At 41.2% G+C, this 20,340-nt stretch overlaps 1 protein-coding gene across 2 annotated transcripts; it reads right to left on the reverse strand.

The window, feature by feature from the left end:
• Positions 1–13,922: 13,922 nt before the first annotated feature.
• Positions 13,923–20,324, reverse strand: snap47 (synaptosome associated protein 47). Of its 2 annotated transcripts, XM_070844655.1 has the most exons (5): positions 20,040–20,324; positions 19,397–19,918; positions 18,719–19,224; positions 18,298–18,422; positions 13,923–15,662 (listed from the first exon to the last, which is right to left on the reverse strand). In XM_070844655.1, the coding sequence occupies exons 2-5, from the start codon at positions 19,891–19,893 to the stop codon at positions 15,516–15,518; spliced, it is 1,275 nt and encodes a 424-aa protein (XP_070700756.1). In that variant the 5' UTR covers positions 19,894–19,918; positions 20,040–20,324; the 3' UTR covers positions 13,923–15,515. The 2 variants fall into 2 exon arrangements, with proteins under 2 accessions (XP_070700756.1, XP_070700757.1); XM_070844656.1 differs by having other exon boundaries at positions 19,397–20,324.
• Between the last annotated feature and the right edge of the window lie 16 nt (positions 20,325–20,340).

Here is a 20,340-nt window from a genome sequence, read left to right on the forward strand (position 1 = left end):
GTTTCCGTAGATTATGTCATGGATGTGTCATAAGATGTATCATATGCTTCAGCTAATTCAGGTCCATGTTTATTTAACGTTGTATTCAACATCACAATCTTGATTACAATCAGGATTGCGATATCATCTCAAAGGACTTTACAGGACCAGACATTTGCAAAGAAATCAAGAATCACTATACAATGTAACAACATTGGGGTCCTGCAGCTTTAAACTTACAAGACAACCTAAAAGTGCCCCTGTGAAGTTTTCTTGTAAATACACAAGATTTCTGTTTACATTCAGTACTACTCACCAAAACACATTGTGTGTATCCGTGAGGTCTAACAAATGTGTTGAGTGCATTTCTTTCCTCATAAAACCTATTTTGTTTACAACCATGTTTACTTGCTCAGAGGCTTCTTCTTTCCTGCATCTGCTGGCACATTGGTGCGTTTCTTGGCCCCACCTGGACATAAGTGGATTAGTGGCAACAATGTGACTTGGATGTGCGCGTGCATGTATGTCCTTGTGCACTCAAAAGTGAACCCACACATAAAAATATTGGTCTATTGCTCCCCTGGTGGTGAAAAACTCCACAGAGTACCTTTAAGAAAGACACTGGCATGAGTGGATAAAGAGTTAATGGGGTCCTGAGCGAGGACGTCTAAAATCATCCCACACACATCTTTCTCCTTTCTTTAATGTGACATAAGACTTAAAGTAAAGAAGTGGATTTTCAAAATGACTGCTGATGAAATGCTTTGACTCTCCAACAAGAAATGTCTGTTTCCACTGCCTGTCATATCGGAGACAGAAACCAGCTACATGTGACCATTAAGATCATGAAATTTATATTAATTGTATTTACTGTGGTTATTCAAGGTCAAAAACACGCAGTGGTAAGCATCCGGTTTTTACATCTGAGTGTCGCTCAACCAGGACACCCCATGCCTTCACCCCTTTTGACTTCTAAGGTCTTACTCAAGCCACCCATTAGCGCACCCATCTGCTTCATTATCTATATTAATGATGTTCCTTCTCTCTCCCTGTCACATCAGAGGTTTTCACTTAAAGTTCTGGTGATACTGCCGGTCATTAGGACAGCTAAAAGTGCAGGATCCCATCTGGAGAATCTCACACAAAAGACTGCCATTCCACAGAGGCTGCTGAGGCTCCAGCAAACTTTCAGCAGTTGTCTCAACCAGGTCCCCGTATTGTGGAATATGGGGCTTAGAGAGACAGAAAGTCTGTGGATTGTAATTCTCCGTACGCATGGCTAACTCGGTGCGCAGGAAAAAGTGGTCATATTATTTGGAAAAGCCTTGAAGGGGAAAATTAATGAATATTCAGAGTGAATGTAGGCGACTGAGGCAGGCGTAGAGAATTCATTACGATGGAATGAGCTTCTCGTCTCAGCTGAGAAGGAATTCCCGAAGCATGATAAAACTTTGCGAGACCTTCCAGCTTTTAATTATTTAGACATATCAAATTGTGAATCATTTAAAAAAAAGAGAAGAAATCCAGTTGTTACTGATTAGCATAAATACACGAAAGTAAATGTTAGTATTAAGAATCCTGACAGTGATGGAGGGCTGCAAAATTTCCATTTTCAGTCACGCACAGTAATGTCATCACTTTAAGTAAAACTTTACCCCCCTGTAGATTAACAATCCCAGAAAGCTTTGCGGAGCAGGTCCAAGCACCTGACGTCACGTGCTGGGGTGGGAGTAGGGTCTTTAATATAAAGTGGCAAGGGCAAGGGTGTGGTGCTCTGAGCTCGGAGACCATTAAACTGTCACCACTCTATTTCTGTGGTGGGACTATGGAGGGTTTTCTCTCGTCCCCTGTAGCACTGGTAATGATGAGATTTGAGGTCAGGCAGCCACTTTGCTGTGTGTGTAATCAAAACTCAAGATTGCATTTGCAGCTACTGTTAAACTGCAGCACATGTGTACATTTGGAGGTGTTGTGGGCACATGTTGTTCATATGTGCACTTATGTGCATGTGTGTGTGCTGGACGAGGTCAAAGAGGGCAAAAAGGGCATCCAGGAATGTAAAATACCTGCAAAGTTTAGCAGACCAAAAATTTCAACTGACTGTTTGTAAATCTACAACTCTTTAATAAAGCAGAATTATAGTCCTTCACAAAGAACAATTAAAACAGATTGAACATAATTGCCAGGCATGTCTGCACCATAACACAGACATCTCTGTTACACAGTGTGCTGATCGGTTACTATAGCAGCAAATGTTTTTGCGTTAATCACTGTCAACTTACAGTTTACAGCTCACTCAAATCAAGGGTTTCACTCCAAAGTGCAGTTTTGCTCTTATTACCATCTTATTTTAAGATGGGGGTGTTGTTGACTAACCTTTAATTTTGTCACGTGGAAGGAAATATCAGTTTAATTATGAAAATTAAACATTTTCCATGCTATGCCTTTTATGAGTGAAATCTCTGAGGTGGGTAGGAATCAAAGATAAGTGAGTCAGCTATGAAAAAATGACGTAGCTGTAACTACCGGGAATGCATTATCCCTCAGGCATGTTAGTCTGAGCACGGGATGTCATTCTTAATAATTCCCTATTTACAGGAAGCCAATTTGGATGCTGAGATTACGAAACAGTCTTGACCTTAAACACATGGCCTTCACCCTGTTTGCCTGTTTGGCTGTGTTGCATGCATGCTACTGCATAGCAACAGACCAGAAAGATGCAGTAGCACCACCTTGTGTTATGGCACAGTCAAAGGTTAAAAGGTCTACAAAAATATCTTTTTTGTTTTCTATTTATCAAACAGGGAGACTTCACTTCACCAAACTTTTCCTCAAACTGAGGAACACAGAAGACCGACATTGTAAAATTTAAGATAAAAAAGACAGAAAAAAGCTCACCAGCGTTGCAAGGAAAAGAGTAAAGACCCAGGATGCATCACATGATCTCATGATCACTTTGAAATATCTTGTATAAGGTAGTAGCCTATATGGCAACTTTTGCTCTTGAGAATTTCTCTCACAGCCGATGACGAAGCTGGGCGGTATGAGGGCATCCCCTTGGCCTTTATGTCTTACGCACAGAGAAGAGTAGAATGGCTTGTGTTGGCTATTCCTCTAGCCAAACGCAGCCAGACAGTGAGTTGTTCTGGCATAATTAGAACCTGCTGCAGATGTCTGAAGTATTACCTCACTGCTAAGAACACGGCTTCCCCAGCTAACAGCCCCAGCTGGCTGGATCTGGATCCTGTTCCTCTACTGATCAATGGGGAGCTCCCTGCACTTACAGCCACCGCTGGTGCTGTATATTGACCAAATCGAATGGATGGAGGGGTGCACTGAGGGTGAGGGGCCGGGGGGGTAGCTCTTCCATCGAGCTTTTAAATGTAAGCCAGTTTTTCCTATATGTAACTGGCTGTTGCGCATCTATAAGGGCCCCACGCTGATGGTCGTCCAGAAGAAACTGTTTCCTCAGTGGAGATATGAAGTTGATTCACTGGGAGGACTCGCTTCCTTTTTGATGGACGTTTCTCTACTATCCTAGTGCTGACAATGAGCTCACACAGACACCAGGGGAGCCAGTAAAGTGAGAGCATGAGAAATGAAAACTGTATTTTTCCTCTGCCATTCAGTAAGCACTTAGAATTCAATAATAAAGAAATTATTGCAGCACTTATATCATATAAGGCCTTGTGCTGACACTGCATAGGCATTATAATGTCTATATCCACCTCCATAGGGGCAAAGTATAAGCAGAGTCTCAACGTATAAGCATGTGAGGGACAGGCTGGGGATCAAGGCTGTCTCCAAGGTCTCCTAACTGCCTAAATCTAAACTTAAGGTCATTCCTCTGCTGCTCGACCAATTACCCATGCATGCAGCTCTGCAGAGTCTCAGCCAGATGCTTTGGTTGAATTGTTCCAGGACATCCTCCTGTGGGTTTACATTGGAAATATGGGCTGCCATCAACTGACATTTTTTCATCAATTAACCAATACACAGAGGACATGAGGGATTGATTTTGTTCATGCCAGTCAAAGTAAGTGGCTGGTAGAAGTAAATTTGCATAGTGTTGAGAATTAATTTTTTTCATTTCTTGTCTTTTCTTGCCTTTATAATCACTACAGAGGCATTCAGTGACACATCATTGCTGGTACGTCTAAAACACATTTTAATAATTTTCCTATCTCAAAGGAAATGTGTAATTACTCCCTGATATTTTCTCAGGGATGAGAATGCTTTTAGTATCCGAGACATAGTGTCATTGACATCAGGCGCATATTTGTAGATGCTGTTTTGTGGGGTGAGTCATGTCATGACTCGTCTGTATGTGTGTTCCATAACCCCTGGTCCCGGCAGAGAATCTCATTACAAGGAAAATGGTGGTAATTGTTTTTTTGTGATGGGAGGGGGAATCCAGATATGTCAAAGCACAGACGAACACCGTGTTGGACAGTTTGTGGAGTGGAAGTAATATTAACGACAGACATAACTAAAAAGACTGCTGTGACTACTGCCCTGACAGAAAATCCTGAAAAACATCTTAAATATATAAATAATCAATATTTTTATACTCACAGTAGAGTTCAGTCTCAGTTGACTTAGCATAATGTGAAAGGGGAGTGTCAAACCAACACAGATTACTCAACTCTGCAGAGCACTTAAGTGTTTTAGCATCTTTTAGCATCTTTTGTTCTATTGTCTTGGTTTCAAGGCTGACTCTCTATACTTTGAGTGGGAAAGTGCTAAAAAGCCACTGTACACTAACTGTGCAGCACCAAATGACAGAGAGACAACATTTTTTTAGCTAGCTAACAAGCTGAAAAGCCTGGTATTTCCATCAGAAGTTGGTGGAGACCATAACGGAGGTAAAAGGTGAGTGAAGTTTAGACTAACATTCGTCATGTGGAAAGAAAAACAAATCCAAATGAATTCTAATGTTGACAGCTAGTTTTGATGCCCCAAAGCGTTGAAGATTTTTGAAGAATTTTAGATTTTAGATATATTTTTCTTTTTTTCGATTACCCTTGCACTTTTGTTCTAGCGGGAGAGCATTTCAAGCATTTGCTGGGTTCTTTGGTCTACTAAAGCTCCCAATGAAATATTTGACTTATATAAAAATAAGTGAAGTAAGCTTGCATACTATATGTAACGTATGTGTACAGGTAAGGCCAAGTTCACTGCAGCACATAAAAAAGTTAATTTCAGCCTTTTTTCATTTTAAAAATGAACATGCTCTGTTCCTGTTGAGAGCCCCCAGACAGAGCATGTCCGTTTTGATTTATGGAGAGGAAATAGTTGCGTTCTCCTTGCGGGTGGGCCTGTAAAACCCATGTCCCCCCTTGTTCTGGTGTGGCGGCCTTGTGTAAGCTGCAGCGTAAGCCCAAATCACAAGAGGTCATCATCTCCAATAGTCAGTTGCAAGTCTTAAATTACGAATTGGTCACTGTAGAGAAATATTCCCAGATGTAGCTTCAGTTTGAAGGGTGAACCAGAGAGAAGATACTTGATCACCCCAAACACTCTACGGAGGAAGTGCTGTTCTTTTTGCTCCTTGGGAGCTCAGAATGGAGTGAACCCCTCAATCGGTGAGAAGGAAAGAGAAGCTGGCTTAAAGTCAGGCAAGAAAATCTCTTCTAAGATTAAATGTGATGCATAGGAGTTGCTTTAAATGATGTGCAAATCAATGAGTGCAGAGTATTCACTTGTTATGAAGGAGTAATGTGTGAACTGACATATGAGGGTAATAATAAACCCAGACATGGTGTCATAGTTGAACACTCATTTACTGCTTTTCTGGCTCTCAGTACCTTTTCAATGGACTGTAAAAATGCAGGATGTGTCCCATGAATTCACATAATCGATGGTGGTTATTACCTCCCCATAGACCTCAAGGAGAATGTATCAAGAGCAGGTGTGCGCGTATAAAAACCAGAACAAAATCACGGCATATGACTGTATGAAAATGAAGATATCAAATAACTTTATTCGACATCTGGACATTTTTTTAAATAATACTGCGCAGTGGGCATATGAAACTAAAACAATCATCCGAGGAGGTTAATAGGGGTCTATAGCCATGAAGAGAAATATTATCGTAAAGCAGTCCAAAACAGTTCAGATATCATGCAAGTTTACAAAAAAGTATGTCGTTTTCTTGAGGATGGTCAGGTCCAATTCACTGCTTACGCAAAGCTGTGACATCTATGTTGGCCCGTCTGTTTGGGAGACATGATGTAATTACGATTAGGTGGTTGGCTTTGGTATCGCCTCAGCGTGATGTTATCACGTCGTCATTGAGTGATTGTGTTTCTGTGCTCCAAGGATTGTAGACCCACATGCTGCTACATAACTCTGCAACTGATCAAGCAAACACAAAACTGACTTCTGCCCTCTCACAGAGGTCCCTCACATCTCTCTAGAAAACAAAGTATGAGCGCTAAACTAATAGCTCCAGTACATTGTGAAACGCTAGACCACTACAGATCAAGTCAAGGAAGTAGAGAACAATGGGTGTGTGAGCAAGTTAGTGACCCACCAAGACTCTGCTCTTTCACTCTCACCTGCTACTTTTTAAAAATTCATACAAATAATTAAGAGTAATGAAATGATGAAAAAAAAACAATCACATTTCCTTACTTGCCAATTCTACAAGCCCTAATCCGTTACTGCAGCATGTTAAGATACTGCATCCTTTTCTTAACTAAATTACTTCATATTTCAACAGATTCATTTTAAAGCCATGTGACAGCACGATTACTGATATTTTGAATTCCTTGACCGCAAATGGGTTGATCTTGCATCTTAAGTCAGGATTTGGTCCACTCACCAGTTTTAGAGTCATGTCAAAAGGTTTACTAGGTTGACTATAAATTCTTATTTTTTATTCTAATTCTCATGACAGATTATGTAACTGGTCATACATAGAATTATTTATTCAGCAGTCAAAATTGATGTGTACAGCTTAAACAGATATGTATAATTGTTGAAAAACGCCTTTATTGATATAGATAATGGCCATGCAGTGTATCCATCGCATTGGGTTTCTGCGATTTACAATAACGCATTTGCATTGCAAAATAATATGCTCATAGCAGAATGGTCATAAGCCACTTAGCCAGTGTGACATATGAACTACATGTCAGCCAGCTGCTTTATTAAAAGGGAAACTCTCATAATATGTGTTCCTGTTTGCAGATGTAAGCAATATTTAATGATTTACCCCTCTAATTTGGAGATTAAAGCTCACCACTAATGACAGAACACTGCAGTAACTTATAGATCTCCCTCTAGTCTTGAAAACCACAGAGGAGGAGAGGAGGGCGGAGAGTGACGCACTTTGTCATATATATAGACACGGTGATTCCACCTCTCTCTCACCAGAATGGAAGGAATGTCTTGATAGATCCACACCACACGTGCATACACACGTACAGAAAAACTGCGCCACTGTAATAACCTATGTGCAGCCATTTCTTGTAAATATGATTCTTTTTGTTAAATGTGCGGTCACTATACAGTTATTAAGTGAGGCTAGTTCTGACTTTGTCACTCCCTGCAAACATAAAGTAACTTCAACATAGCAGATATTCAGGAATGCTGGCAGGTGATAGATGGCAATAACGTAACAGCAAAAATGAGCTGCCAGCAGACACTGAAGCAGACCTCCCGCCGACGCTGACTCAATAAGCATATCCGAACAAGCAGAAAATACTTTGATAATTTCAGCGGAGAGTCGGCCGGGTTTGTCATGATTCATAGGTGTGACAGCACAGACAGGAACCTCTTCAAGCATGGCTTCAAGCGTGAAGGGAACTGACATCTAACATGAAGAATGGTAGATGAACAGAGTCTGCAAATGCTGGCAGAAGCAGTGGGGAAGGTTTCGCACACATGATTTCCTCCACAAGGCCATCCTGAAGTGATACGATTGGATTGTTGGCTGCCAGCAGTAAATGGACCGCCTTATTGTGAAGGGTGTGTTGGACAGAATATATCGTGTGAGTATAGCAGTGCCAATCACTTTTCTCCATTAGTGCTATGACATAATACAGGAAGTGTCTAGAAAAGGTTGACATTTGCTGCAAAAACTATGACATAATATGAATATACATGTATATATCCAATATGTTAAGAGTCAATTCTGTCAGGGGATGGTCTAAACAAAGTGCATCACATCACTCTTAACTATTATTATATAACACCGTATCATATTCTACATCTGCTAAGAGTGTCTGGAATCAAAGAGTCTGGTATCAATGTTAAGGGTTGGTAAAGGGTTTATAAATGGTCAAGATGAATGACAAATTATTCTTCACTATACAGTCAAAGCTTGAAAAGCTCACAACAGCTGCGTAGCCGTATTGTTCCAGACAATTTTACACGTCACATCTAGTCTGGAATTGTTTTTGGGATAAAGTTGGGCTCCTTCTCACAAGAAAAGAACGCAAATATTCAATGTTTCTGACTCTCAAAACATTGGTCTACCACAGGTGCAAGTTTTCCATACCAATTAGCAAGTGCTCCACCCACAAATTTTCCATCAAAATAAACTGGGAACACATAAAAAAATGCACATTAACATGGGAGTGATTGTCTTTGATATTCAATGCTTTAATTGAAACCAGGCAGCAGAATTACAGAGCTCTGTTTTGACGGCTTCATGGTTTCCATCAGTAAAAGGGGATTCCTGAATGATATCCTGAGGAACACTAGATTTCCTTTTAGAGGAAAACCAAACAGGGTAACACGTCATTGTTTTGCATTGGCTTCATGGTCAATCGGCATTACAGTTCTTTCTGTACCTGTAATGGACACTGGGTCAAAGGTTCACACTCCTTCTGTCTGCCACTCACACATTTTGCACATAAGTTCAGTAACCACCTCACATATGGCACGGCTGGGTAAACATCTGGTAATCTTTGTTTCAGCTTTTCAATAGCTCACCAGGCTATGGTCTCTCTGTGTGTACTCAATCTTCTCCAATTACATAGTTGCTGGCTGCTCCCCTGAGGTTACGTGGACAACCAATTGGGATTGCGGAAGGAGTTTCCACAAAATAGGTGTTGTCCAAAAATTCCTTGCAGTTATGGAAATAAACCCACAAAAAGAGAAAGCGATATAGAGACTGAGAAAAGTAGAGTGAGCTTATGGGCATGCCTTTGGGTACATTTAACTGGGATTTTTTTTTTTTTTCCTTTTGTTGGTAACTTCTCATCTCAAAAATCTGCAATGAAGTGAAAGAATTTAAGAGGCAAAATCTTTCAACCGACATTCAAGTAAAAACAGGCAAAACAGAAATTTTTAAGGCTCATTTGTTTTCAGTTGCGCTAAAGAAGAGAGGAGAAGTATGAGCTGCTGGACTGAGAGCATAACAGAAGTTTCACTTTATTTCTAAATGAAACCCATTCTTAAGCCAATGATGGTTACAATTATTCTTTCCTTTTGTGGTTGCTTTGACTTCAAAAGTCACAGCCCACGGTATTAGGCTGGCGGCTTCCTTTTGGAAGTTCTTAAAAGAGCACGTCACAATAATTCCAACCTGAGTTTAATAGTCCACACTCCCATTACAGCCCCAATCTATTGCCCTGGCGTGGCATTACCGACTGTGTCAGATATGCTCTTTGCATAGTGTTGATGCAAATATATGACCAATGCTGTTCATTCATTCATTTACATTCATAAACTGGTGCATCTGGACAATGACTTCACAGGTCCCACTGTCAAGGCTGTTCTTACCATGCTGGCAGGGAGCCAGACGAGGCTGCCGTCCCAGGCTCCTTTTCCCAAGTTCCACCCAGACGCTGCATGCGCCGTCATCCTGCTGAAATGTAAACCCCAGATTCAGCTGTGTTTGTTATGGTTGCGCCGGCCCTCAGTGAACACACAACGCTGTCACAACGTAGCTATAACAGCGGGGCAATATTTCAACAACAATCTATTTGGTCAGCTGCAATTACATCACTAGGTGGTCAAACACATTAGTTTGCTGGAATGATAATTAGGATTATTTCACGGGCAGTCTTAGGAAGGGTCCTAGACGCTCCTCTTATTTCCTAACACACCTCGACATTTAATACAGAAGTTTAAGCCAAGTGCTTTTAAATATGTTTTCACAGTGTCTGACCTTGACCCCACTGGCCTGTGTTCACAGGAGCACCATCATTACTGTCTTTGCTGTGGATGCTCTATTTAACATCGGGGCCTGCTATACCCTGTTGTCTCTTTTAATCATCTGGCCACAGTATAAACAATAGTTTAGTTTAGTAACACTAGCGTTGCCCTTGAGATCACTGGCCTGCTACACTAATGGCCATTTACTTTCCAGGCAAAATAAGTAACTAAGAAAGTCTATTTTTATCCTGAAATGACCCCCGTGTCAACCCCTCTGAGGTGAGTGGGGGGGCACATCCTTGACTTTAATCAAACCGCTGGGCCTGCAGGCTGCACGCTAGTGCAACAACCTTTGCGTGATTCCGTTTTTTTTCCTGTCCTCTTGTCAGCTCATGTGACCCATAGTCACTGTAACATACCAGATTCCAAGAGGATTTAATGTTAAAATATAAATCCATAGTCTGTCTGCGACTAGCTGGGGGTCTATGCAGTGTGGCATCAGTTGGGTGGGTAATTTATTGTGGGAGCTAAGTGTTTCCATTTGCAGTAAGAGCCACTAAAAACAGACTCGCTGAGGGTTTCTGGGGGGCCCGCTTGTAAAAGTACTGATGCAGTGTGAGCTGGCTCATGGCCTGACAACCTGTTTGTGGAGCTGTATAGATGGGGTTTTAATGAATACATAATCCAGTCATCACAAAAAGGACTCCTCACGTGTGCCAAAGTTGCAATTTTGGACTGTTGTGCTCTTATTCACCTTATGCAGAGAAGTGGGATGCATTTTCAAAAGTGGGTTCCCAAAAAAAATAAACAAGACCTGCAAAGAACTTTCTGTTGTTGGTTACCGTTACTGTGGTCATAAGCATAAGCAAAGATTAAAAAGCAGAGCAGCCATTAATTTTAACTACTGAATCCCATGAAAGACAGGAAATAAAGAAACAAGATTTATTTCATATTTCTGATGTTCCAAATATACAAAGAGACATTTTCTAGTGTGTACTTCATACCCAGTAGACAGTGCGGTATCTCACCTGAAACCACAGAATGTAAACACAATAATACTGTCCTCATATATAGTGCAAACGTCATGATGCAATGAACATTTGCAGTTAATGAATTTTAAACTCACCATCAATAACTCAAGGCTGCCCTCTACTGAAGCCAATGAACACACATTAACATTCATTTTGTTAAAGTAATAGCTTTTATGGAATATCTTATTACCTCATGGACAGAAGCATGGTTGAGTTAAACAAGTCAAACCTGTGTTCTGGTAGGTGTGGAGTGATGTGGTATCATCACAGGACGAGATCTGATCTAAGTAGTTACAAACGCTCTATACAGTACAATTTTAACATCATCAATAAAGTAATAACACTGAATAAATAAGCTAGTAATACAGTGTATATATGGTAAAAAGGCAAGCACTTCAGCAGAGTTCAGGTGGGTTGTAATGTGGGTTTTCACCTGGAGTTGATTTGAGACTGATACTACTGTATAAAACCACAGCCAAGTTTGGTTTGGCTGCCTAGCTGTTAACTCTGTCGCACAGAAATGAGAAAAGTTTGTGAAACAAAAGCCAGAAAACCAAAGTGCGCCTCATAGACCAAGGAAAACATAACAATAAGTGCAAGAGCACATGATATCATCATGCGGCTCAGCATCTGGGAAAGTACCATATTAACAGCCATGCAAACCACATTTACAGTTTGACTGAACCAAAAAAGAATCTGAATCCAAACAATGTATGCGCAAAGAATGTATCTTCACCAGAAATAAAGTCAAATGTAAACCCACAGTTTAATTTATGCCTGTTGTGTCCATCTTTGACTAAAAGAGAAAATGCTAGCACACTGATAGCAGGAGGCAAGAGGATGACGACGACGATGTTGTTGAGTATCATATCACTTTCTGTTGCAGACTACATATACACCCCCTGGTTGGACTCAAGCACCTTCCTTCCAGGAACTTTTTCTCCCAGTTCTAACATTAACCAACAGGCCTTATTTCCTGAAACCAGAAACTCCCTCAGCAAAAGGAAACTCTGCAACACCTGCACTAGTAAGAGGCCGGCCAGGACGTGAGTCAAAAATCAGGCCATTAGACTGAGACACAGTCTAATAGAGCACTGGAAGTTACATTTCTCCAATATTTTGCTAATATATTTTAGGTCTGCGCAACATCAACAATTACTCATGGATTTTTAAGCGTAATTGATGACAGATGCTGTGCATTGCTAAAATACATTATCAAAATAAAAGCATGTGACTTGAAAAAGAGAATCGGTGCATAATTTAAACATTGCTAAAGGAAACCTGAAATAGGTATACAATTCTTTAATTCTACAAATGTGTTACAAACAGACATTGAAAAACATATTTCTGTGGATGATGACTCCAGTCTATTTGTATTGCAGTCACATGGCTCCAGCACAGTGCAACCCACATGTGCCCTTGTAGCCCACAGACTTAGGCTGCTTTTTCCCAGCAAGAGTTGATTGATTGGCCATCAATGTAGACACGCTCCTCGAATGAGAGTGCTCGCCGCAGAACTATCGAGTAAACAGACTTGGAAGTCAAGGCCAGCAAAATCCCTTGTGTCTCCATACCATCCGCTAGGAAGGCAAAGCCGGATCTCATGTATCTGTGGTCAGACGAGACCGCCACCACTTCCTCGTATTGCAAGGCTGCTTCAAAACCACGCCAGTGTGTGCTCTATTTCCCTAACCTTTTTTAGAGGTTGGAATTCACATAACCATGTGGTGTGCTTCTGGAGTTTGGGACTTCCAAAATCTCACTGTTTATCACTAGAATCAACAAAAATAAACAGTCCACACTGAACACATTTTCAAACGTGCTGGAGGAACTTTTCATAATGTCATAACTAGGCATCCCTTTAGTGTTATCGTGTGCTTGTGCTTTCAGTCTCTCATCTTTCATGGTGGGCTTTGTTTAATAGAAGTGATAAGTTCAAGCTAACTGGGACCAGACTGTTGAGTGAGGCTGTCGGTCTTCTTTCAAACCCCTCTGTGTAAGGCGTCTTCCTGATTCATAATTGAGTGCTCAGCCTCTTGCCAATTCAAATCTGCTCCACTGCTGACATGAAGTAGTCCCCCCTTTTTGCTGAAAGGGCCCCGACAGGGGTGGTCAGCTGATGCCAACAGTCTTGGTGCCAACAGGATGTTATAATAGTAGAGTGTATAAAGTGAGCCACTTCCACACAACAGCATGCACAGCGGCTCAAACAGTAATTAACATCCGCTTCTAGTTTGCGCGTGTTTTGATATTCTCTGTTGCAATTTGTCACATAGGAGCCAACTACGAGGGGCGTCGCCTGTTGACTTTCTGTTAAGAGAATAAAGCCTGGTTAGAATTCAGGAGGCTCATTTCATTGCCTCTGAGTCCTTCCAAACAACTAAACCTAATTTGCTTTCCAGTTAATAAATTATGCTGTTTCTTCGGCTTTAATGGTCATTTTATGCCAGGATACTATTCTCAAGTGATTTCAGTCAGTTGGTTGTTCAAAACCTTCAACTTGCCTTTAAAAATATTTCTAAGGCACTCATCTCAAGCTGGTGGTAAAAGGTGATAAAACCCATATTACCCTGTTAGCAAGAGCTAAAAATTCTCTACTGGTGAGATCCACATGCTCTCTGTGCATAGTTGAGGATTGTGGATGTGCCTGACAAAACACCTGTTGGTCACAGTTTAAGAAAGGGTGGGTTTCAACACAGACCAAAGGTTGTTGCGCTTTGTTTCTTTTAGTTTGGAATTATGAAAATGCGATTATAACAGCTTTAATCCGATAAAAGTAAAATACTGAACAAACTACTGATCTTACTTGTTATAACTTGAGACTTTTATTGCACTTTATTGAAAATGATTTGCTGTGACCCACTCCCAATGATAACGACTTCCTAGCTGATGAAATGGATTCCAATATTTGCAGTGTCAGGTGTGTTGCTTTAGACGCGGGTGTACTGTTCCCTTTATATTTACAGCTAATCCTTCAGTTGTATCCAGAGTCAAGATAACTTTGGCATCATCGACAAAAAGCTTCTATGCAGCACTGAAATCATTATTTTAAAAACATACACATATTTCTAGTTAAACTGAGAGCTGACTGCAAGTTCTCAGTGATAACAGATCACAATGAAATCACAGAATTACAATACATGTCAGTTCTTTAGGGTTAATTCAGATTTAGCACAGTATCAATCTTTAGCAAGACATATACAGTAGATGTAGACCTTAACATGGAGTACTTAAGGTATAATAGTTTAAAATAAAGAGAGGGAGTGTTTTCTCCTCTGTTTTCATGAGTCCCAGAACATAGTTGCACATTTACAGTCTTCTGCTATATACTGGTACTGATGGGAACTTTTCACTTGATGCAATACAAAGCAGTTATATTGAGACATGCAACATTAAGCCACAGGAAAACTGTGTCCAGAGGGGATAAGTGACAGCTCAGACCTGAGAAAGGTGGTCATCAGGACAGAAACGGTTATAAAAAGGAAGAATGGCAGTACATTATCAGAAAAACTGGGATGACACTGGAAAACTTAATCTGCCAGTCTATTACTTACAGATCATTGTATTGGACAACCTGTTCGCCCAAACAACATCATAGGTTCACATCTGGGCTATCCTTAACTCTTCAAATTCTGTTATTTCACTACATCTACAAATAATACGTATGGAAACATGCAGTTTGTTGTAATTAGTTTCTGCAGAGGAAATAACAATGGACTGGTTATTTTCTTCATGTTTCAAATGTCCGTTTTGCCCATTCACTCTAGTCGTTGTCACTGCTGTCTCCCACCTGCCAGCTTCACTGGGAGGACGACATGCAATGAGGATTCATGCCATTTCAAATGTCACTCAGCTGTCACGACCAATGAGTAGGATTTGGACTGATGTGATCCCTCACTGGCTTCCCACCATGGATACTGCCAATGGGGTTCAATCGGCTGAGCCAAGCCATCCTCAAGGGCTATCAGGTGCACAATCTGGTTATACACCAACACCTATTAGTCAGTTTTTATATCCACAAAATCTGTAGTGATGATCTACAGTTGTGTATATTCTTTCCATACGGAAACTCCCAAAAGTAGTACAATTGAAAAACGTGTCTGCCTGTAGTGTCTAAGACAAATGCAATGGTAACAACGCTGGCCACGGCTATTTCTAAGTCATAATCACTGACTTGCAAGTTTAAGGGACTTTGGTGAACATCTTTAGCGAACATTGCTGAATCCATGTGACACAATCAAATGCAACAAAAATCCTGTGAACCATTTCGAGTATATTATATGTGAGTCCCTGCCGTTCTCACATTGTACCAATCCTGTGAGGACAATGAGGAAGCATACAGTGCATTTCTCAGTTAGGATATGGTGAACGCATGCGTCTGCTGGACTGTCAGGGCTACAGCAGTCTTTTCATGCGGCAGGTGTGCTTCTCTATGTGCATGGTGGCTCGGTCAGTGGAGCTGGTCAGGACATCCAGAACTTCATCCTGCCTTTCCAGCTCTGTCTCTGCCTCCAGGGCGAGGTTCTTCAGCTGCATCAGCATCTGCAAACACACACACACAGACGCAATCCAGTACACACTTTTGGAGGCACACTCACTCATTTGTTTTAGCCATCACACGCCAGCCCCCAGTGAACATGTACAACTAAGGAGCAAGACACAAATAAAAAGAAGATTAAATACCGAAACCTGCAAAACATTGTTGAGCAGTTGCAGGGTTGAGCGTGTGGACCATATGTGGAGAGGTGTAAAGATGGGGTCAGTGAGTTAGAAAACAAGTGTGTTAGCGAAAAAGAGAAAGGGGAGTAGAAGAGAGGTTTTTCTTCTTATTTTGGCTACAAAGACAATAGCCTGCTGCTTAATGTCTGCAAATGATAAAGGCACCAATCATGATGTAATAACAGGTAATCATGCAGCAGATATGGTGATATTTCATATTAACCAGTATATGAAACTTGAGATGATATTCAGAGAGAAGCTTGGCGTATCTCCTGGGATCATTGATATCATACATATTATTTGTTTTCTGCTCTCAGCGGGGTTAAGGAATACTGCGACTACATCTCCATGGTCCAACAACTGTGTATGTTATGGCTGATGGAACAACTTAAATATACGGTGATGTGCCAAGCAAAACCTAATAAACACTCCTCCAAACCCCACCACCATGGTTTCTAAACTAATATTATGTTATGCTACACATGCTCTCACACACGCACCCACTGACATTATGTCAGTTTTCACTGGCCGGTACACGCGGACATTGCATCTGAGCACAGTTTCAGACAGCAGTTTAAAAAACAGATAGTATGTCAATGCACACTGTGGAACAACTGTATTCATTATTCAAGTCTGTGACTTTACCATTTCAACTGGGGGAACACGAATGAATCACACCTTGCAGTTAACATTCACAAGAGTTTTGGTGTGTCATAGAAAAACACTGAAAATGAATATTTTTAGCTGCTGCTTATACAATGGTTAGAGGACATCAGTCATGTAGAAACCACTAAAATGAAACATTTAGGCTAGAACTAATAGACTAATACATGCGCTAAAATGCCCAGTGTCTTGTGCATAAGGGGTAATTTCAGGACTGTGAATTAATAGAAAAATACAGTACATGTAATCTAAGAAAATGCATTATCATTCTATGAATGGACGGTGTGTGCTGTTAACAAGTAGGAATTTCAAACCTCAAACAATAATATTCGTGTAAAAATGCTCAGACAAAGAGGAATATTTGCTAAAGCACTTAGAGCAGGACATTAAACTGAGTGGCTCACTGTACAAGTTGCCCTACTGTAGATTCTAATCTTGACATAGATTACATTAAGAGTAGGGTGTGTACAGAAGCGCAGCATTAACTCCAAATTGGCAGGCTTTGTAGTTTGAACCATTATCGGCTGCAGACAATACGCCACTTATAAACACAATAGAACCGCCAGCCTGTATGACTGGCCCAATTCTGTTACTGCTGTGATAAATTTGTTTGAGAAATGATTATATAGACCAAAACAACAAATTTGGTATAAAGTGTTAAGAATACCTTGTTTCAGATATGATTCATGCAGTGGGTAAACGAAATAATGCATCATGATAGGACTTTTAAGTAACTAAGCAATAATGGAGCAACAAAGGTCGGTCATATTAAGCTTCAAGCGAGGGCCCAGTATTTGTCAGTCCCAATACGCTGTCATCATTCCTCTTTCTCAGGGACTTTTTCTGTTTGGCAAATATATTCTTGAATTTTTGACATAATGAATATTTTACCAATTTTCCTTCTTTATCAACATGCCTGTAACGTGGGCATACTTGTCTCATGTTGCCTTCATAACTCACATATGAAGTGCTGATTGCTGAAAATCTTTTATAGTTAAAAAACAGCTCCTTAGGGCCCAAATGATATATTGGTATCTGCGTATATGTTGGCCAATCAGTGACAAGAAATGGCAGCACAAAAATGTGCACGATACATTCTAAGTTGTTCAAAATATTAAAGCATTTTTAACTGAGTTGTTGACATTCAAATACTTTTCTGCATCGGCCTCATGAACTCACAATCTATCTGATATGACTGCAATGATTGTTTTGTTACGTCGTTCCAGGTGTCATTATTTTGTCTGGCACCAGGCAGCAGAGCCTTGAGGTTTCTCATGAAGTCTTTGTTGGTTCATTAGTCTTAATACCATATGTGATGTGCATCTAAGGATGATGCAACTAAGACAAGAGATTACTGACAAGGTTTTACATGAAATATCTTATTCTACGCTACCTGGAATAGTGTATTGCACACACAAAAAATTGTCTGAATCATTGGTCTGGATTTGCGTCACTGTGTAGGTCTTGCCACCACAGACCATGTCTGTAACATTTCTCAGTGTTGCGCGTTTCTGAATGGAAAGACGTTGTAAAGCCTGACCAAATGACTGAACAGGTTTCTTTTCCTCTCTTAAAACCAGGATGGACTTTGGTTTGTGGTCTCACTAAATACCATTTTAAATATACAGGATGAAAAACAAAAATCATTATGGTGAAATGTGGCTTGGAATGGAACTATCAAAATATATGTTGCTAAAAACCATTGGGTTATTTGTTATAATATATATATAAATATATACATACAAATGGGAAAAATTCCACAATAGTGCAAGTCATATGTGCACACAGGTCTCACCTGCTTGAGTTCCTGGGCCTCAGCCTGACTGACAGAAGGCTGGAGTACATGCACCTGCAACTGGGAGAGATCTCCTGCTGGGACCTCCAGTGGGAGCTCTGTCTCTTGGCACCTCTGCAGCAAACCTGACTCCATGGGTGGAGGTGGTCAAAAAGTACAGAGTGCATATGTTGTTTATGAGGAAACCAGACAGTAAACTCAAAGTACTGAGGCAAACAGGGTGAAGTGACTCATCGAAACGCATTTCTGTCATGGAGAGACACCAATAACCGTGTTCAAAAATCATGTGGATAAAATGTTTTACATGGGTCTACACATCTATAAATATACAGAGATGGGAACATAGCCCTCTACTGCCACTCAGTGGACAGTTTCATGCTGGACATGGACACAGTTAAGTAACAGAGCCTTTCCTTCCTACCTTCATTCCAGTTTGGTCCCTCTGTGTCACATGGAGATGAAACTGGAGTTGCCTTGAAAGCAGTGTATTCACTAGTGAACTCCACCTTCTTTTTGTACTGCATCTCTATCACTGACATTGCCTCTGGCATCCTGGCAGAAAGGAACCTGTAGCATATATCAGGCTTCCCAATAAACCGCTGTCTAACGGTGATTTCATAAGGACTGTGCACTCTGATTTCATCGATTTCATTGCGTTCAAAGCGGTGAAGGAGTTGGCAGTTTGTGTCTCGCACTTCCATAGAGGACACCAGCACCAACAGGCATCCGGGTTTTAGGTCAGAGTTTCCGCCTTTGGTCACTACAGCTGGGATGCTTGTGATCACCTTATTTCTACCAGAACCTTTGTCAGCTGCAGCAGCAGCAGCAGCAGCTCTTGCAGCGTCCTCAGCCTTGGCTTCCTGCTGAATCTTCCAGGGGAGTTTACCAAAAGGCCACCAGGAGGGAGACTCCAGCTCTGACAAAAGTCTGCAACACAACACAAAGGGAAAGGTTTTCGCTGTTATATTAGGCGTGTTTTTGTATTGCAACTACTTACTAATGGCAGTCAACTGGGTAAGAATTAAACATGAACAAGACTTCTTGTTCGATTAAAAGCAGCGTATAATGTCATTTAGTCAGGAAACCTTTATATAATTACTTATCAGCCACGCCCAGATCGGAGTCAATCTTCTCCAGCCCTTCCATCATATTGTCAAACTGCTCTCCTTGGTGGCTGATGACTCTGCCAGTGTCCTCCAATCTTCTCTGGGCCCCCGCCACCAGGTTGATCAGCTCCCTGCCTTTAGAGGGTTGACATTCAGCCCCCCGGACCTCTGAGCTGGGGGACAGGAGGCGTTCTCTCCAGAAATGCTCTAGGACATTATAAACCACCACCCTGTTGGGCTTAAGGGAGCCAAACCAATGTTTCACGTTGCCCTCTTCAAGCACTGTGAGAGTGCTGAAGATGAAACTGGATGACTCCATCTTGATCTCCATGATCCCCGAGAGGCGAAAGCTGGCAAGGCTCTCCCTACTCTGGTTTGAGACGAAGCGCACCGTGGTCCTGGTGAGGGACAGGGTGCCATTTTCCCACCGCTTCTCGCTGTTGATGTAATAGGAGCCGGGCCAGCTGTGGATAGGGATGTCCCGGCTCATTTTGGAAGGAGATAGACTGAGTCACCTAGGACAAATAAGCTTCAGTGTTATATATGTACCATACACATGCACACACTGCTGCTGTTTTAATCTACAATGACATCATAAGGACATGAGTGAGCTGTCTGTCCTGAGAGTGAACATACTTTCTTCAGAGAGTAATAAGGGATCCGAGCAGCAGATGAGCTCAGCTGAGGCGTTCACACTGGCAGCTTCAGCCGTGAAGGAGCGACCTTTCTTACTTTCTATCCCGCTGACCGCATTACGAGTGCGTCATTATGATGTTATAAACACTCTGAACATATGTCACTTCCTCTTGGCAACATTATATTCGTCCCACACCACATTAAACGACAACATTATCTTGCTGGGCAGAGCATTACGTTACCCCATACTCCTCTCAGCAGCGTTGATGTTTATTACGGAAGTGACGTCACGCACAAGTAC

Source organism: Pempheris klunzingeri, chromosome 15 (assembly GCF_042242105.1).
Source record: "Pempheris klunzingeri isolate RE-2024b chromosome 15, fPemKlu1.hap1, whole genome shotgun sequence".
NCBI classification, from domain to species: domain Eukaryota; kingdom Metazoa; phylum Chordata; class Actinopteri; order Acropomatiformes; family Pempheridae; genus Pempheris; species Pempheris klunzingeri.

Coding starts and splice junctions, on each gene's coding strand:
- snap47 (XM_070844655.1), bottom strand. CDS start 19,893: ATGAGCCGGGACATCCCTATCCACAGCTGGCCCGGCTCCTATTACATC. Junction 18,423..18,718: donor GGGACCAAACTGGAATGAAG/GTAGGAAGGAAA, acceptor CCATGGAGTCAG/GTTTGCTGCAGAGGTGCCAA. Junction 15,663..18,297: donor AGGCCCAGGAACTCAAGCAG/GTGAGACCTGTG, acceptor GTGTGTTTGCAG/ATGCTGATGCAGCTGAAGAA.